This window comes from Diabrotica virgifera, chromosome 8 (assembly GCF_917563875.1).
Source record: "Diabrotica virgifera virgifera chromosome 8, PGI_DIABVI_V3a".
Lineage (NCBI taxonomy): Eukaryota > Metazoa > Arthropoda > Insecta > Coleoptera > Chrysomelidae > Diabrotica > Diabrotica virgifera.
The window spans coordinates 179,935,601-179,953,033 of record NC_065450.1 but is presented as its reverse complement, the minus strand read 5'-3'; the positions used below and the strand labels follow the sequence as shown (position 1 = coordinate 179,953,033).

The 17,433-nt window shown below is 32.1% G+C and overlaps 1 protein-coding gene across 2 annotated transcripts in view; it reads left to right on the top strand.

The window, feature by feature from the left end:
* Positions 1-17,433, top strand: part of LOC114329868 (cullin-associated NEDD8-dissociated protein 1) — an 85,241-nt gene that overhangs the window by 31,767 nt on the left and 36,041 nt on the right. For both annotated transcript variants that reach the window (XM_028279126.2, XM_028279127.2), the window contains exons 10-11: positions 6,439-6,634; positions 16,981-17,238. In XM_028279126.2, coding sequence (XP_028134927.2) covers positions 6,439-6,634; positions 16,981-17,238 — 454 coding nt within the window. The remainder of the gene's footprint in view (positions 1-6,438; positions 6,635-16,980; positions 17,239-17,433) is intronic.

Here is a 17,433-nt window from a genome sequence, read left to right as displayed (position 1 = left end):
GCTCCGAAGTGGCCAAGAGTCGATTAGTTGGTCAAAAAGGTTATGGCCATTGTATTTTGGGATTGCAACATATAATTTTGCTCACATGGTATTTGTAGATTTAAAAAAAGCATACGATACCGTTCCCAGAGAAAAAATGTTTCGAGGTGTTACAACAAACCACTTGAATAGAAAATATATCCAAACAATAAAAGATCTCTATGCTAATGCAACAACAGCAATTAAAATTGGAACGAAACTTTCAAATACCTTTAAAACTTCGAAAGGTCTTCTGCACTGCTGTCTATCGCCCACTTTATTTAAAATTTACCTTGCACATGTGTTAAAATATTGTTGTGATTGCTGCTGATAAAGAAGGCGCCAGTTACATGATTAGAAAATTGAAAGAGGAGTACCGAAAATGGGGTTTGGAAATGAACATGGAGAAAACTGAATACCTTGTAGTCGGAGGTGATGCTGAAAACTTAGAATTAGAAGGGGAATACATAAAAGGATGTGATGAATTTAAATATCTAGGTTCTATTTTTGACAAAAACTCCACATGCGATATAGAATATCGAATAAGTCAAGGAAGAATAGCTATTTGTATAACAAGGGAGGAAATTGCTACCTTTCCTCCCGAGAATCCTCAGAGGCGTAGCGGAGGGAAGTAATCATTCAAGGGAGGAAAAGGCACTTTACTCCCATGTTATACATATGGTTTTTCTACCTTCCTCAAATAACAAGTCATTTTTTCATTTTTACTTAATTTATTTATGTAACTAACCAACAAAATTTATTAGAAGTAAAACTAACAAGTAGGTACAATATAACTGTTAACTGTCAAATATAAGTCAAATTATTAATATAAACATTGTTAAATCAAAATAACAATTTACTGTTTTTTACCATTCTGCAAAATACAGGGTGTTTTATAAATAAACGTTAAAATGTATAGATACTTACGTAATAGAAAATAGATATTGTACAGTGCGTCAATAAGTTCTATTTCATAAATGAAATACCATGACGTCACTTTTACTTTTTCTCCCTAGGAAGGAAAAGTACAACTGTGCTCCCTACAATCAGGTCCGGAAAAGTATACTTTCGGTAGAGGTAGGTGGAAATAGCTATTTGTATAATAAGGGAGGAAAGTGCTACTTTTCCTCCCGAGAATAAAGTTTAAAAGGCACTTTACTCCCATGTTATACATATGGTTTTTCCACCTTCCTCAAATAACAAGTAATTTTTCCATATTTACTTAATTTATTTATGTAACTAACCAACAAAATTTATTACAACTAAAACTGACAAGTAGGTACAATATAACTGTCAAATATAAGTCAAATTATAAATGTAAACATTGTTAAATCAAAATAACAATTTACTGTTTTTACCATTCTGCAAAATACAGGGTGTTTTATATAAACGTTAAAATGTATAGATACTTATGTAATAGAAAATAGATATTGTACAGGGCGTCAATAAGTTATATTTCATGAATGAAATACCATGACGTCACTTTTACTTTTCCTCCCTAGGGAGGAAAAATACTTTTCCTCTCTAGGGAGGAAAAGTACAACTGTGCTCCCTACAATCAGGTCCGGAAACGTATACTTTCGGTAGAGGTAGGTGGAAAAAGCTATAAACCAGCTGAATGGCATTTGGTGGAGTAAAGGACTGCAAAATCAGGCAAAGAAAAAAATCTACCAAACTATCGTGGAAGGAATTGTCCTGTACAACTCGGAAGTGTGGGAAGTACAATACCGACCAAATAAAAGACTCAAAGCTTTAGAAATTGACGCGCTTGGAAGAAGCTGCAGAATATTTAAACTACAGTATATCCCAAACGATGAAATAAAAGAAAGAATGCAAGTAGAACCGGATATTATAGATAGAATAGAACAAAAAAGATATGCTACGGACATGTCCAGAGAATGGGACCAACAAGATGGCCCAAGAAAATTATCAAGTATGCCCCACCCGAGAGAAGAAAAAGAGGCGGACCGAAGAGAACATGGATACAATATATAGAGAAAGCAATGAACAGTAGACAACTCAACGAGGAAGATATTCGTGATCGAAAAGCATGGCGAATAGGATGCGGGAAACGGCGGATGCTGTAGAACACACGATATAATGTATAATTTTAAGTGACTATCTTTAAAAGGAAAAATTACCAATAGCCAATATTATTGTGCATTATTGGACAAACTGAAGCAGGAACTCGGTGAGAATCGGCCCAATATGCAGAAGAAAAAGTATTGTTTCTCCAAGACAATGCACGGACCATAAGAGCGTTATGACAATGGCAAAAATTCATGAATTGGATTTTTAATTGCTTTCTCATGCGGCTTATTCTCCTGATTTGGCCCCTTTCGATTTTGATGTTGTGTTCCCAAATCTGAAGAGGTGGCTCGTAAATAAAAGTTTAGCTCGAACAAAGAGATAATTGATGTAATAAACACCCATTTTGCAGAGCTTCCAGAATCATATTCGGACGACATAAAGAAGTTGGAAAATCGCTGGAATCGTTGTATTGAGCTGAAAGGAGACTACATCGAATAAGATAAAAGAATTTTCTGGAAAAACATGTTTTTCATTTCAAAGTAGCTTACTTATCAGACCATCTAGTACAGTATGCTGCAAAATAAACAGTACTGAAATAAGAATTGAAATTTTCATGATTATTTATATATTTAGTATACATGATATAACCTTGTACACATTATTCACGACGACGTTCCCGATAAAACAGATGTTAAAGATACCCTCTGACACAAAAAAATCTTTAATTCTAGCCCACAATTCCAGAATTTCAGACGGTTGATCCGTCTGGATCCTTCAGCATTCCCCATATGTAGGCATCAGGTGGCGTTAGATCTGGGAAGTGACGATCTCCCAAAAGGATCACGCAGTATTTGAAGAGACTCCCTGGCCGTGTGACAGGTTGCCTCGTCCTGCTGAAACCATTGTTTAATTTAAGCTTGGATGGTTTTCGCGACCTTTTCCGTATGACCGAAAATAGCACTCCACGTTAAAATTTTTTTCTGCAAAACTGAGAACCATCGTGAAGCACCTAACACCTAAAATTAACACGACATTTACATATGTTATAATGATGGCGCATGACGTTCGGAAACAACTCAGTAATGTTTATTTTGCCGCATACCGCATACTTCCGTATTTTTCGGCTTAATATCTGTATTGGTATGAAAATATGTACTACCAAACATCAATTTATGTAAGGAAAAGAGAAAAATTTTCACTAGTAATACCACTAGAGGTCAAATTATTTCCGGAAATTTTTTTGAGATCATGAATATTTTGAAAATTTCCCGAGTCGCAGACGAGGGAAATTTTCTAAAAATATTCATGATCAAAAAAAAATTTCCGGATATTAATTTGACTTCGCGTGGTATTCGGTAAGAAAATTCCACACCAAATTTGCATTTGAAAATCCAAAGCTGCATGAACAGATTAATAGCGCGCCATAGCTTTGTCAGCAATTATTTAGGCTTTCAAATTCGTAATTTCTACTCATTGTAGTTGCATGGGAATACCATTTCAAGATAGAAAATAGTATATTCTTCAATTTTACATAAGTTTTGAGTAACTACAAGTGATAGAAAATGAATCAAAACTAAATTATGTAAACAAATAAAAACCAGTCTGTCAAAAACGTTCTGTTATTGTAAACGTCAAAAAATTTCCACTATAATTCGCTGTTGGGTACCCCACGAGCAAAAAATTTCCGATAAAATACCTCCGTTGCCATGGTGATCTGTCAAAATAACGTATTTTGATTGGTTCAAAATTACAGGTGTGGAATTTTCTTAAAAAATTAGTGTATTTGTTTTTTTAAGTTGTGTTATATAATATTTTATGCATACATTTTTGATCCCAAACCATTTTTTCAGTGCGTCATTAATTTTGACGTCACATAAGATTTAAGAAGGTCGCGAATCACTGCATGACATTTTAGTTAAATCTGACAGTTGTCAGAATATTTATATTTATGTTTATATAAATATCAATATTTCTATAAATATTTTCCAGAATATTAATAGGTACATATTAAAATATTTTTTCTACCACCGTGTTAAGGCCATGGGTACATAATTCTCAAATATTTTACGGCTATCCCTACTTTTTCTGTATTTACACGGCAAATTACGTGTAGTAAAATTCACACTAGTATGGATATGTAAAAATTACTAGAATGTCATTCTACTTGAAAATGTCATCATTAACTTAAAGAGATGGCTTTTCAATGTTCTTGGATAACTGTTATTTGTATAATTGCAAATTATTAATTCAGTTAATAAATGTGATAATTTTTTCACTAACTATGTATTCAGTGACTGTAATAATTCATTTGTACAACAAAAACTAATACTCAATAGGGAAAAGAAGAAAAGTGTTAAAGTGATTTTATAATAATATATTGTTACTATGTAACGCTTACTATTTTGAACATTTTTAACAACAAAATACTTGGATCACAGAATATATTATCCTGATGTACTTTCTGCTTGGATCTTCCACAAATAATACATTATAAATAACTTTTTATTAAGTTCACGTCTAAGTCAATTATTTATCAAATACACTATATATCAATATTATTTAATCAACAACTCAAAATATTCCCGATGCCATGTCAAATATTTAAAATTGTTACTGATTGTCACTGCCTGACTGACAATATGGTGACAATATTCTATTCGACTGAGTGCGTTGTAAGACAAAGATAGATTTGGAAAATATTACCACGGACATTTTATCATTATCATATATTATATTATCCATTTTTTTCGAATCCTGAAAAAACTAATAAATACTTTAAATTTAAACGCAGAATGAAAGACTAAATTATTACCGAGGGCCGAAAGTCCCTTGTAATAAGTAAAAAGTTTATTTTGAATGAGATATTTGAAATTAAAAATCACACTAAATTTTCTCTTAGTTTTTCACTTTTTTAACTTATTAAAATAACATTATAGAAGTTCTCAGGGACTTTCGTTCCTCACTAATAACGTAATCTTTCATTCTGCGTTTAAATTTTTCAAAAATACTTATTAGTTTTCACAGGATTAAAAAAAATGAATCCCCATTTGAATAGCATTGCAGCCGAAAATACGTACCCATCCTCTTAAAAATGCAATTTTTAGCACTCCATAGGAGCGTTTTAGCACTCCATAGGAGCGTTAAAAATGCTACTTTAAAGCGCTAGTGCTTTAAAATTTTTAAGGCACTGCAGTTAAAAGTGAATTGTCAAATTGTGAAACGTCAAAATATTTATATTTTATTTATTAACATTAATATTAATAGTACAACTTGCGCCATTTTTAAAAGGGGGTTTAAAAGGTTTTTTAAAATTTAATTTAAACTATATTATTGCATTTTTAACACGTTTGTGGAAAAAAAAACTATTAAAATTTGTTAGAATATACAACAATAAAAGTAAGATGTTATTCTATAGTTGTTATGATTTACGTATTAACAGTATAGGCAGTTTTGATGTAATGTCAAGAAAAATATAAAAATGGAATGTCAGTCAAGTTCAAGTAAAAGTTTTTGTAGATATTGTCCTGTAATTGAGAATTAATAAATTATAATTGTTGATATATAAGACGTTTGTAGAAAAAATATTGTATGATATACGTGTTAAAAAGTACATTTTTAAGGCACTCATGTGAATTGCAGAATTCGCTTCGCTCATTCTGCAAACTTTCACATGCGTGCCTTAAACGTGTTCTTTTAACACTTATATCATAAATAACTATTAAGCAAAAAGATAAATAAATATAGAATACAATTTCACTATACAATGTCCTAATATAGGTACCAATGACAATAGTTATTTATGTACCAATTCACTAAAGTGACTCTTTATCGAATATTACGAGGTGTCTGATATTACGAGCAGAGGGAGCGAAGCGAGTCACAGACGAGTTCGATAAAGAGTCACTTTACTGAATTGGTACATAAATAACTATTATGTCATTGGTATATTCGGACATTGTACAGTGAAATTATATTCTATATTTATTTATTTTTTTGATTAAAATATTTTTATTTACGTCGTTGACAAATTTCTAACCTAGAATTACAATTGTCATTTTATCCGTTAACATTGTGAAGTACTGTCACGATATATTACTTTTGTTTCAAATTATCTTTATTTGCATCATGGATTGGTTATCTATTTAGAGTATTGTAATCGTCAACCAATTATACATCTATAAGTATGGGTCGCTTTAATATGAAAATACCCTTCAACGAATAATAATTTTCGAAGTTCTACATATGTAATCACGGACGAACTTTTTTTTCTGTCACTTCGAGCGTAATGCGTTAGAGCGAATTCGAAAAACTATGACGCACTGAAAAAAGGGTTTGGGATAAACTGTATTATTGCATACTGACTTGTTCAATTGGTTGTCTGTTTTTCAGTGATCTATCCTCATCAGATGCGATCAATATAATACTTGAATCTTTTGTTTCCAAATCGGAAGAAATTAATTCAGCTGCTAGTTATGCCCTCGGCAGTGTGTGTGTTGGTAAATTGAGCCATTACTTGCCCTTGATCTTGAAACATTGTCAACCAGAATCAGCCAACCTGTATTTGTTTTTGACATCTTTGAAAGTGGTAAGTTTATTAATTCATAAAAATATCCTACTAGAAATATTATGTTTTTAGATTAGGAAATAATAATGTGTATTGTCCTTTTCATGAGCATTTTTCAGTGCGTAACAAATGATAGGAAAAAGGGTAAGTCCGTGATAATACACATTTATGACATTTATTCTAACATGACATTTTAGTTAAATCTGACAGTTGTCACATTTTATTTTCAATTTGGAATAAAAACAAATCAAATGTGTTTCTTGCATTTATAAAATGGTATTTTCTTTGATTTGTATAGTCTTATAAATTATACAGATTATATTTGTAATATTATTACCTAATTAAAAAAAATATTTTTTTATTATGGCGCCATCTATCGACAACTAGAATAACTAGAATAAATGTTGTAAATGTCTGTAATCACGGACGTGCCTTTTTTTCTGTCACATACAATTTAATGAGTTAGAAAGAAATCGAAAAACTGTGACGCACTGAAAGATGATCATGAGAAAAAGAATATTTATTTAACCCATTCGCTGCCGATCACGCGTCAGCGCGTGGTATGGTTACTTTAGAGAGGTGCCGTTCACGCGCCAGCGAGTGATATGCTCCTAGCCGAGTTCCATCCTCTAGTCCGTTCTTTAACGGTAAAATATCGCAAAACCTCTAAATTTTAAAGAACCGCTTAGATTGACATGAAATTTGGCACACACATAGCTAACATGTCAAAGAAAGAAAGTTATATTGTGCTGATATGTGCTTTTGTCCTGGGGGTGGTTTTCACCCCCTCTTGGGGGTGAAAACCACTGCCGAATAATATTTGGACCGTCCTCTTTGGACGAATAATATTTCACCCCCTCTTGGGGGTGAAATATTATTCGTCCAAAGTAAGTCAGGAAATGGATAAATTGGCTAATTTTAAGTAACTTTTGTTCTATAGAGTTTTTTCACTAAGTCAATTCTTTTCGAGTTATTTGGCAGTTAATATGTTCATTTTTTCAATAAAATAACCACGCTTTTAGGCGGTTTTCGCAAATAACTCAAATAGTAAGTATTTTGTCGAAAAAACATTCTTAGCAAAAATATAGCCTGTAAAAATTAAAAAAAAATGATATATATATATATATATATATATATATATATATATATATATATATATCACGTCTCTATACCTAGTAGAAGCAGAGTTATAGTTAATGAAAAATAGGTTCATATTCGTCAAATTCCAAATGGAATACTTTAACGTGAAATAACCAAAAATGAAGCACATTTCGGGGAAAACTCATTACAACTTATTTAAAGTGTTTAAAAAAAGCTTCATTTTTGTTTTATAAAAAAAATTTCTAGCATCAAAAGTAAACAAGTTACGCTCAAAATAAAGTTAGTCCCTTTTTGTTTTTGTAATAAAATCGAGAAAATCACCCCCTAATTAGTATCTTAAATGAACTTAATCGTTACGACTTCACAAGTTTCTTGACTCGTGTATGTATTGTTTATATGACCTGTAAGTTTCATCGGTTCAAAGTCCTTATCATTGAAAAGGCTGTAGTTAAAAGGGGTTGAACGAGTCACTGATCACGAATGTATGCAAATTTAGAAACACCAAATCTTAATCAATTTTTGTCTAACATAAAAACAAAGAAATACATGATATTTAGAAAAGCAATGCTGACTTTTTTTGTTTCTCAAGATTTTTGGTATCTCTAACAATTTTTAAGTTATTTTGAAAAAAAAAAACATATTTTTCAAAATTAAAATTTTTAAATATTTTATTTTGAAACCAAATTTTTTCAAAAATAAGCACTTTGAATCAATGAAACTTACAGATCATATAAACACAACATAAGCAAAATAATTTGTGGAGCGGTAACGATTAATTTAATTCAAGTTGCTAATTAGGGGGTGGTCTTCCCGATTTTTTTTTGCCAAAACAAAAGGGACCAATTTTATTTTGAGCGTAACTTGCTTAAATTTAATGCTAGAAACTTTTTGTAAAAACAGAAATAAAGCTTTTTTTAAACACTTTAAAAAAGTTATAAGGGGTTTTCCCCAAAAAGTGCTTAATTTTTTGGATATTTCACGTCGAAATATTCTATTTGAAATTTGGTGAATATGAATCTATTTTTCATTGGCTATAACTCTGGTTATGTGAGATCCAGAGACCTAACGCGTACACCATTTTTTTTACTTTTTTATAGGCTATATTTTTGCCAAGAACGTTTTTTTCGACAAAATACTTACTTTTTGAGTTATTTGCGAAAAACCGTCTAAAAATGTGGTTATTTTGTTGAAAAATGAACATATTCACTCGCAAATAACTCGAAAAGTGTTGACTTGGCGAAAAAGCTCTATACAACAAAAGTTACTTGAAATTAGTCAGTTTACCCATTTCCGGACTTATTTTGGACATATATTTTTTCACCCCCAAAAGGGGGTGAAAGTCACCCCCAAAGCAAAAGCACACATCGGCACAATATCACTTTTTTTCTTCGATATGTAAGCTATACGTGTGCCAAATTGCATGTCAATTCAAGCGGTTCTTTAAAATTTAGAGCAAAAACCGTGAAAGAATGTACTACTCTTCGATATGCAGCGAATGGGTTAAAATAGTAAAACCCGAAGATATAACGGTTGGAAGATATACTTTCGAAGGAGTAAGAGAGTTCATATATCTAGACTCACAAATCAACAAAAGTAATAAAGTAACTGTAGAAATTAACAGACGTATTTATCTAGCAAATAGAGCATACTATGGATTAAAGAAACTTTTTACATCAGTCACAAAAAGAACGAAAATATTGATATACAGAACTTTTGTCAAGCCCGTCCTCACGAGTGGGCAATGACAAGCGATGAAAAACGTTTAGGCTTTTTTGAACGCAAAATCCTCACGACATATTTGTAAAGGAATGCAGGAAAATGGATTATGGCGTAGGCGCTATAATTTTGAGTTTTACCACCATTATAGTGAACCTAGTATTGGCTAGTCCTTCAATATAAACAGACTACGGTGGCTAGGCCACTTAAAAAGAATAAACGAGATGGAGCCACTGAAACACATTTATAACCAAATACCTACCCGATAGAGTGAGAAGATGCAGGCACGATTTAAGGGCCAGGTGAAAGACAATTTACGAGAAAAAAAACTCGTACAGAAGTAAAAACTTCAAGTTGTATACTGGTATAAAATGGTTTATTAAAAAACTTCATAAAAAGTCATGCAAAACGTTTTCGTTCTAATTCAGAACATCTTCAGTGCATTCCGCTGAGTAGTTGAAACTAGCACACCAATTAGAGTGGTAACATTGTAATATATGGTTTACATGATATATTTAAATAAAATATGGTGAATACCAGTCGATGTTGAAGGATTAAAATAGTACATGCTTAAAGGGAAACATGCTTCCCTGCTCGAAAAACTAGGTATTTGCCAGTTCAATGGGCACAAACCAATTCGGAATGCACTGAAGATGTTCTGAATTAGAACGAAAACGTTTTGCACAACTTTTTATGAAGTTTTTTAATAAACCATTTTATACCAGTATACAACTTGAAGTTTTTACTTCTGTATGAGTTTTTTTAAACTATGGTATACAGCCAACTATTGGAATTTTTCCATTGATTTTACAATTTACGAGCGTTAGGGTACGAATTTGAAAAACCAATGCGAAGGATAGGATGTAACGGAAGCTGATCCTAAAACAGGCCAAGGCTCACCATGTTTCGTAGAAGCAATGATGATGATAATAATGAGTTATTTAAAATAAGTTTACTTTATGACCCTTCACTTCTTTCGAATCACTTTTATTCAAAACCTTAAACAAAGCAATGTTACAATACTTGTCAACAATTCCTGACTGACAGAACTATTCAAACAGTCAATGGACAGCCTAAGTCTGACGTCAAAACTGTCACAAAATTGGGAGGAGCTTATATTGGCTCCAAACAATTTTGTTTGTAACGTTAAATTGTCATAAGGAATTTTTCATTTATGTGCTTTGTGTGGCAAAATAAGACTTCATTTAGGTATTTCGTTAAAGAAACGTGTTAATTAAGAGATTTTTATTCGTTTTTGCTCAGGTAGTTTTTATTCCTTAGTGGTTGAAAATAAACAAACCTCAAAACTGTTTACGTTCTTATCATTGCATTAAATTAACTCGCCTGGGCAAAAACGAATAAAAATCTCTTAACTGACACGTTTCTTTAACTAAATACCTAAATGAAAATTCTTATTTTGTCACACAAACCACGTAAACAATAAATGAAAAATTCCTTATGAGTGTTTAACATTATAAACAAAATTGTTTGGAGCCAAATATAAGCTCCTCCCAATTTTGTGACGTCAAGACTTAGGATGTCCATTACTACCACTCATTGAACTGTGAACTTCTGGTTAATATACATTTTCTGACGTTTTAAACTTTACGAAACATTTCAGAATATTTCGATGACCTCTAGACTAGAACATTTTAGATTTTTAATTCTTTCTCTTTTTCGTCAAATAAATTTTTCTAAATGGAATAAATCTTACAGAACTCGTAACAGTACTGTTTAAAATATTGCAGTGTTTTTATTTGTTAATAATATTTTAGTCCCTAATTTATTTAGTCTTTTTAACACTTATTTTAATGTATTTACACTAACAAATTAATTTATAATATACTTATTTATTACTTGACAATACAAAATTATAATTTAGACTGCATTAAATCTAAATCGTTCTCTATTTATATCATACAATTCAATATTCGATATATTCCACAGCTAGCTTATTCGAATGGGGTTCAAAGGTTTCGAGAATGGTAGGTCGTGTAACGTGAGACAGATATTCGTTAGGCAGGGATTCGTAACAATATTCTATTCATATTGCTCATACTTCTTGATTATATCTGTAACTTTGTAGTTTATGAAACGTGATTTGTGTGCAGCAGCAATCCAACAAACTGAATCAAGAATTGTTTTTGTTGATTTTTGAATAAGAAATTGCTTAAGTCTTAGAGTACCATAGTGTCTCTTTTCCATCGCTTTTGTGCTTTCTTTTTATGTCTTGTAAATATACAGAAGTTTCGTCGATAGTAATAACCCAGATAAAGAAGTTGCATCTTTTCAAAACGAGTACAGCGGAGAAAAGAACTAGATGGTAAAATGCTGGGAAGCAGACCAAAAGGAAGGTCATTTAAAAGATCGGAGGCTGTAGCGCCATTTGAAGAAGAAAGAGACTGGACTAAAATCATTATAAAGTGAAGTCCCATATAAGTTCATATGATTTGAAAATCATCTCGCGTTGGAATTCAAATTTTTTTTTTGCAATTGTCTTATATTTGTAATTATTATCTTATATGTATGTCTAACATATTAGATAAAAGGGGTATCATATTAACGTCCGGTTTCACCAACAACCAATAGATCAATGAATAAAATTCATCGAATAAATTTTTTTTTATTTAAAACACAAAACTACATCAACCGCGCAGGGTTATTAGTGGATATAACAATACAAAGTATTACATTAAGTAGAGTTATACAATTTGATGTCTTTTAAATATGTTAACACTGATGAAACTTTTTTGCTGAGGATTGTCTTGAGGTCATCGTCTGTGATTCTATGGGATCTTCTTTCTTTTTGAAATTGAGGACACTCTTAATGTGATTGGCTTAGCTTCTAGGTCTGTTCTTACAAAGATGACTACTCCGCCACTTGCCTGTTGTGCTATTCTGTTTTTTGGAAAACATTGGTAGTTTTGAAGATTAATATTGGATTGCTTAAAATGAGTTTCTTGAAGACATAAGATCTTAGGGCATGTTTCATTTATTAGAAGTTTTAATTGTTCTAAAAGGGTGTAGAACCCATTGATATTCCACTGTAATATATAGGGGTTAGACATTTTCGAGTTCTGACGGAGAATGTGTTTCATCGGTCTCTTCTGTGGAAGAGAAATTATTGGGGCTTAGTTTCTTTCTTAATCGAGTTATATTATTTTTTAATTTTGAATTGTGGGTATAAGCGTGAACAAAATTAAGGATCTGAATTAATTCGGCTGTTTCGTTCGAATAGTTTTTTGAGGTTATTTCGGGATGTTTTGCGTTTAATGTGTTTTCGAGGAAGTCACATATTTCGTCGAAGTTAAGGACAAATGGTGGTGATCTGTTTGCGATTTTGTCTTTAATTGTCTCTAGGGAAAGTAAAAGTTCATCTCGAGAATTTCTTTTAGACGTTTTTGTTTTTTTCTTTGATTTCCTTGTTACTGGAGAAGTGAAGATATGAGAATCGGTCTGTGTGGTATTTTCGTTGATTTCTGGAGACGATGAGATGAGCCTTTTTAGATGTTTTGTGACGTTTGGAATAATTTTAGGTTGTGTTATTTCTAATGGAGTAAGATTGCTGATCTTGTTGGAAGTTGATGATGTTGGGATTTTTAAAGTGTTTGTTTCATTTGTATTATTTGTAGGTCTTGACATGTCGTCAGTTTCTATGGTAGATTCTAATTGGTTATTAGAGACCTGTACGTCTGGGATCTGATCTAATATGTTTTGGGAAGATGCTGGGTGACCGTTAGAGGTGGATATTAAGGCTTTGTCAGAAGGTTTTTGTTCTGTTTGGTTATAAGGTAGATTTGTTATATATTGTGTGTTTTGGGAGATTTCTGGAAGATCTTTAGAAGTGGTTGGATTAGAATTGGTTGTGTCAGGATTTGTTGTATTAGAAGTGGGTGGATTAGAATCGGTTGAGTCAAGATTGGTTGTATTAGAAGTGGTTGCATTAGAAGTGATTGTATTAGCATTGTCAGGACATTCTGTTTCCTGGTGACCAATAGTCTTGCATTTTGAACAGTTGGATCCTTCTATAGAAAGGTATAGTCTGTAAGTGGTATTATCATGAGAGATCATGAAAGAATCGGAAATGGACATATTTTCTAAAGGCGTGATAAATGTTTGCCTTCTAAAACTCAAGACATGGCTGTATTCGCTTTCAGGCATTCCTACCCTAAGAAAAGTCATTTTAGAGACGGCGTTTATACCCATTTTACGTAGTTCTTGTTCAATTAACGTGGTTGGAACAGAAGGACCAGTGTTTGATATTATCAGTCTTTGAGCTGGAGTGATAAGTCTTCTTATTTCTACTTGAGTTTCTTTTATATTGACGTATTTGTGGGAATGCAGCAATGAATCAACCATATTTTTAGAAGAGAGATATATACATATTCTATTATTGGCTATTCTGGAAGCGAAAGATACGTTACGTGGACCAACTATTGAACCGACGGCTATGATGTACTCTTGAACTTTGGTTCCTTCAATACTAGAAAGAACTATGGCTTCGTCTTTTGTTGGTTGTTTAAACGTGTTAACAACACTGGAATATGAGATGTGAGATGTAGTTTGGGTAGTGTTCATGGTGTTATTCGAAGTCATGTTTGATTAATTTTGGAGACGTTGCAAGGCCGGCCCTGTCGCCGGTTCAAAAACCGGTGTGGATCTTGGCCCAAAACTGGCCCTATGTATATTTCTTGGATATTTTATAGGTTATATTATTATTAATATAAATATAATATGATGTGGTTTTTGGTACTCACGTCAGGTTTGCGAGGTTTACATGGTGTTTCCACTATAACAATGTGGAGGAACTAACAAAATAATTTTAAACTGTGTTTTTATCATTTAACAACTGTTAAATTTCGCAGCGGTTTACAACGTGATGTATATTATCATTGTCAGGACCGTACCTCGAATAAAATTTATTAGACGTTTATATTTAGATTTTGTATCAATATAATTTTGATAATTTAAAGTTAAACTGGCGAATATACTCTTTTAAACATATTTACAGCGAGATTAACTTACCAACTTATTCAAAGAGTAAGTATTTATTTGATAAATTAATAAAATAAGTCTTATTTGACGTTAGTAAAATGGCGAAACGTTAGTTTATTGGTCGAATAACTTTAATCATAGAATAAACTACTCTATTTGTCGTTGGTGAAACCGGTCAAATACATTTAGTTTTTACTTTATCGTACTACATACGTAGTATGAGTATAATAGATAAAGTTATAGGATCGTGCAAAAAAAATTTCAGATTTCACTTTTTTTTCGACGTTTTGAGTCCCCCTGAGTCTAAAAAGCAAATAAAAAAAACATGTCGGAAGTATGTACGTACGTATGTACGTACGTACGTATGTCGCAACCGCCCAGCAAAAACTACTGGACCGATTTCGATGAAATTCGGTATGAGTAAGTTTAAGAGAATTTTGTCGAGAAACTAAGCTTTTGAAAAAAATCTCTCAGAGGGGGGCCGAAATAGGGGGTTATTTGGGGCCCATTTTTGCAAATTTTGACCGAAACGAATGAAATTTAACTTAAAGTTAGCTCATCGATAGGTAAATAGAAATACGGAATTTGACATTTCCAAATCCAAAATAGCGGCCAGCGTGGCTGACCGCCCACCCGACACATTTCCCTACCAATCTAAAAACTTTTTAAGATAAATTTAATTTAAAAAAATATTTATATAGCCTAAAGATGGGGCTATAAAAAGAATATTATCGTTTTTCAGAAAAAGTTATGGGTTGCCTACATTTAAGGAGTCAAATTTTGACATAACTTTGAACTAGATTTTCTCAAAAATGGCTCCAAGGAATTTATTTATTTTTTGATATATTTTTGATATCCTGTCGTTAAATTGAATAACGTTAGTCAGATTTCTTTACTTCTCATAGGAGGGGAGTTATGAATTTTTTATAAAAAAATATTCGAGTGCCCGTAACTTCCTCTGTAATAGAAACTAAAATTTGAAATTTGGTAGACATATATAGTACTTTATTGTCTATTATAACAATAAATTGTACCCACAATATGGCTTCCGGTTGAACCGGAAATGAAAAAAAATCTTAATCCTTTAGATACGCCCTGTATATTTTTACATATTTTGAAAGAATGCAAAATAATCTTTGTAATGATATAAATCTCTTTGTTGTAACTCAAAAACTCGAAAAGTTACAGGAAATAGAAATTTTGCTAGAATTTTGTGTGTGTCCTCTCTCACGCGATCATTGCAGAGCATTATTATAGGGCAGTCAATGAGAGTATTTGGCTCCGAATTCCATCCTACTACATCGATGTACTTGATATTTTCACAGTAAGTAGGGAATAGCTCAAGAAACAAAATCTACCCTATATACTATGGAGCTTTTATCTTGGGGCAATTCCCACCCCTTCAAGGGGGTGGAAAATTTGTTGGTCAAAATAAGCATGGAAGTGGCTAGAGAACCTATTTTTAAGTAAAAATTGATCTATACTTTTTTTTGAGGACTCAATACTTTTTGAGTTATGCGTAGTTGAAAATTGGCCATTTTCATTTAAAAATGACACGTTTTCGGACGGTTTTTTGTAAATACCTTAAAAACTATGCATCAAACTAAAAACACTATATAAATTTTTTTTAGATGATAAATAACAAAGAGATTCGTTCCTTCGTAAATTTTCTATAATACAAAAAGAGATATGGTAGGTAAAAAGAGTTTGTTTTTTGTTGCATGCTCAAAGTGCTCATGCTTTTGTAGTGTTTGAAAAGCCCTTTAAAACGAGCACCGTTAAATGTCGGTTACATTCAAACTAAGCGAGATATGGAGCAAAAAAATATATGAATAATGTACTTTAAGGAAAAATGTGAAGTACATACATTTAACCTCTCATCCACCAGAATTTAAATGCATTGTTTTTCTTTTGCAATACCTCTTAATATAGTGTTATTTCTACTTTCAAAAAGTTGGACGGGTTTAAAATGAAAGGTTTTTGAAAAAAATAAGAACAAATTATAGAGCGCATTTTTAAATTCTCTTAAAATTCTTCCTTTTGCTCCATACAATTCGAAAATAAAAGTGTTCTATCCACGAAAAGTGGTGGGAACCGCCTCCATGATAAAAGCGCCATAGTATATAGTATATAGGATAGACTTTGAATTAGGAGATTGGGCTACTCCCAAAATTTCTTTAAAATCCATGCAGTAAAATGCAAATATTGTAAACTATTAATTTCTCAGAAAAATGAACTAATTTGAAATGAAAGTATGACTAATATTCTATTGATTTATGCAATAATCTATAGTGTGTCCCCGAAATATGGCATCGAACATTTTCTCAAATGCAGGAATTAATGATGCGTAGAACCATAAAATATTTTCAGGTATACAAGGTGTTTCTAAAATATCAAAATAACGAGTAACTTTGTTATTTTTATAGAATGCCAGTATCTAGTACGATAACGATAATAGATCGGTACGATAAAGTTCTCGGGCGGCCCTTCCGTCCAGTGTTTTTAATCTGTATTTAAGACTTAAGTTTTAGTATATATTTTTGTTCTACTTTTAGGCAATTGCTGGTTTGTCAGAAACACGAGAAGGGAAGCGTGAGTTGCTTTCACAAGCTCCTTTAGTATGGCAACAATTATACACCTGTTGCGACTGTATTGAAGAAGGAAAGAGAAACGTCGCAGCAGAATGCCTGGGAAAATTGGCGTTATTAGATCCCAACGAGTTCCTACCAATATTAGAAAGTTATTTAAATTCTACATCACCTTTAATCAGAAGTACAGTAGTGACAGCTGTTACATTTACCATTTCAGATCAAGTGAGTATATCCTAAGAATAAAGAAAATATTGTTATGAAGGGCAAAAAAGTACGCTTTTTTAACTAGTACTTTATTGCCTCTGGATAGTGTTTACATATGATTTGAGAATAAAATGTATATGTTACGGTGAATGATGTAAATTGGGCATTAACGTTAATGGCCGGGCATTGTCGTGAATGCCCATTTTCCTTGGT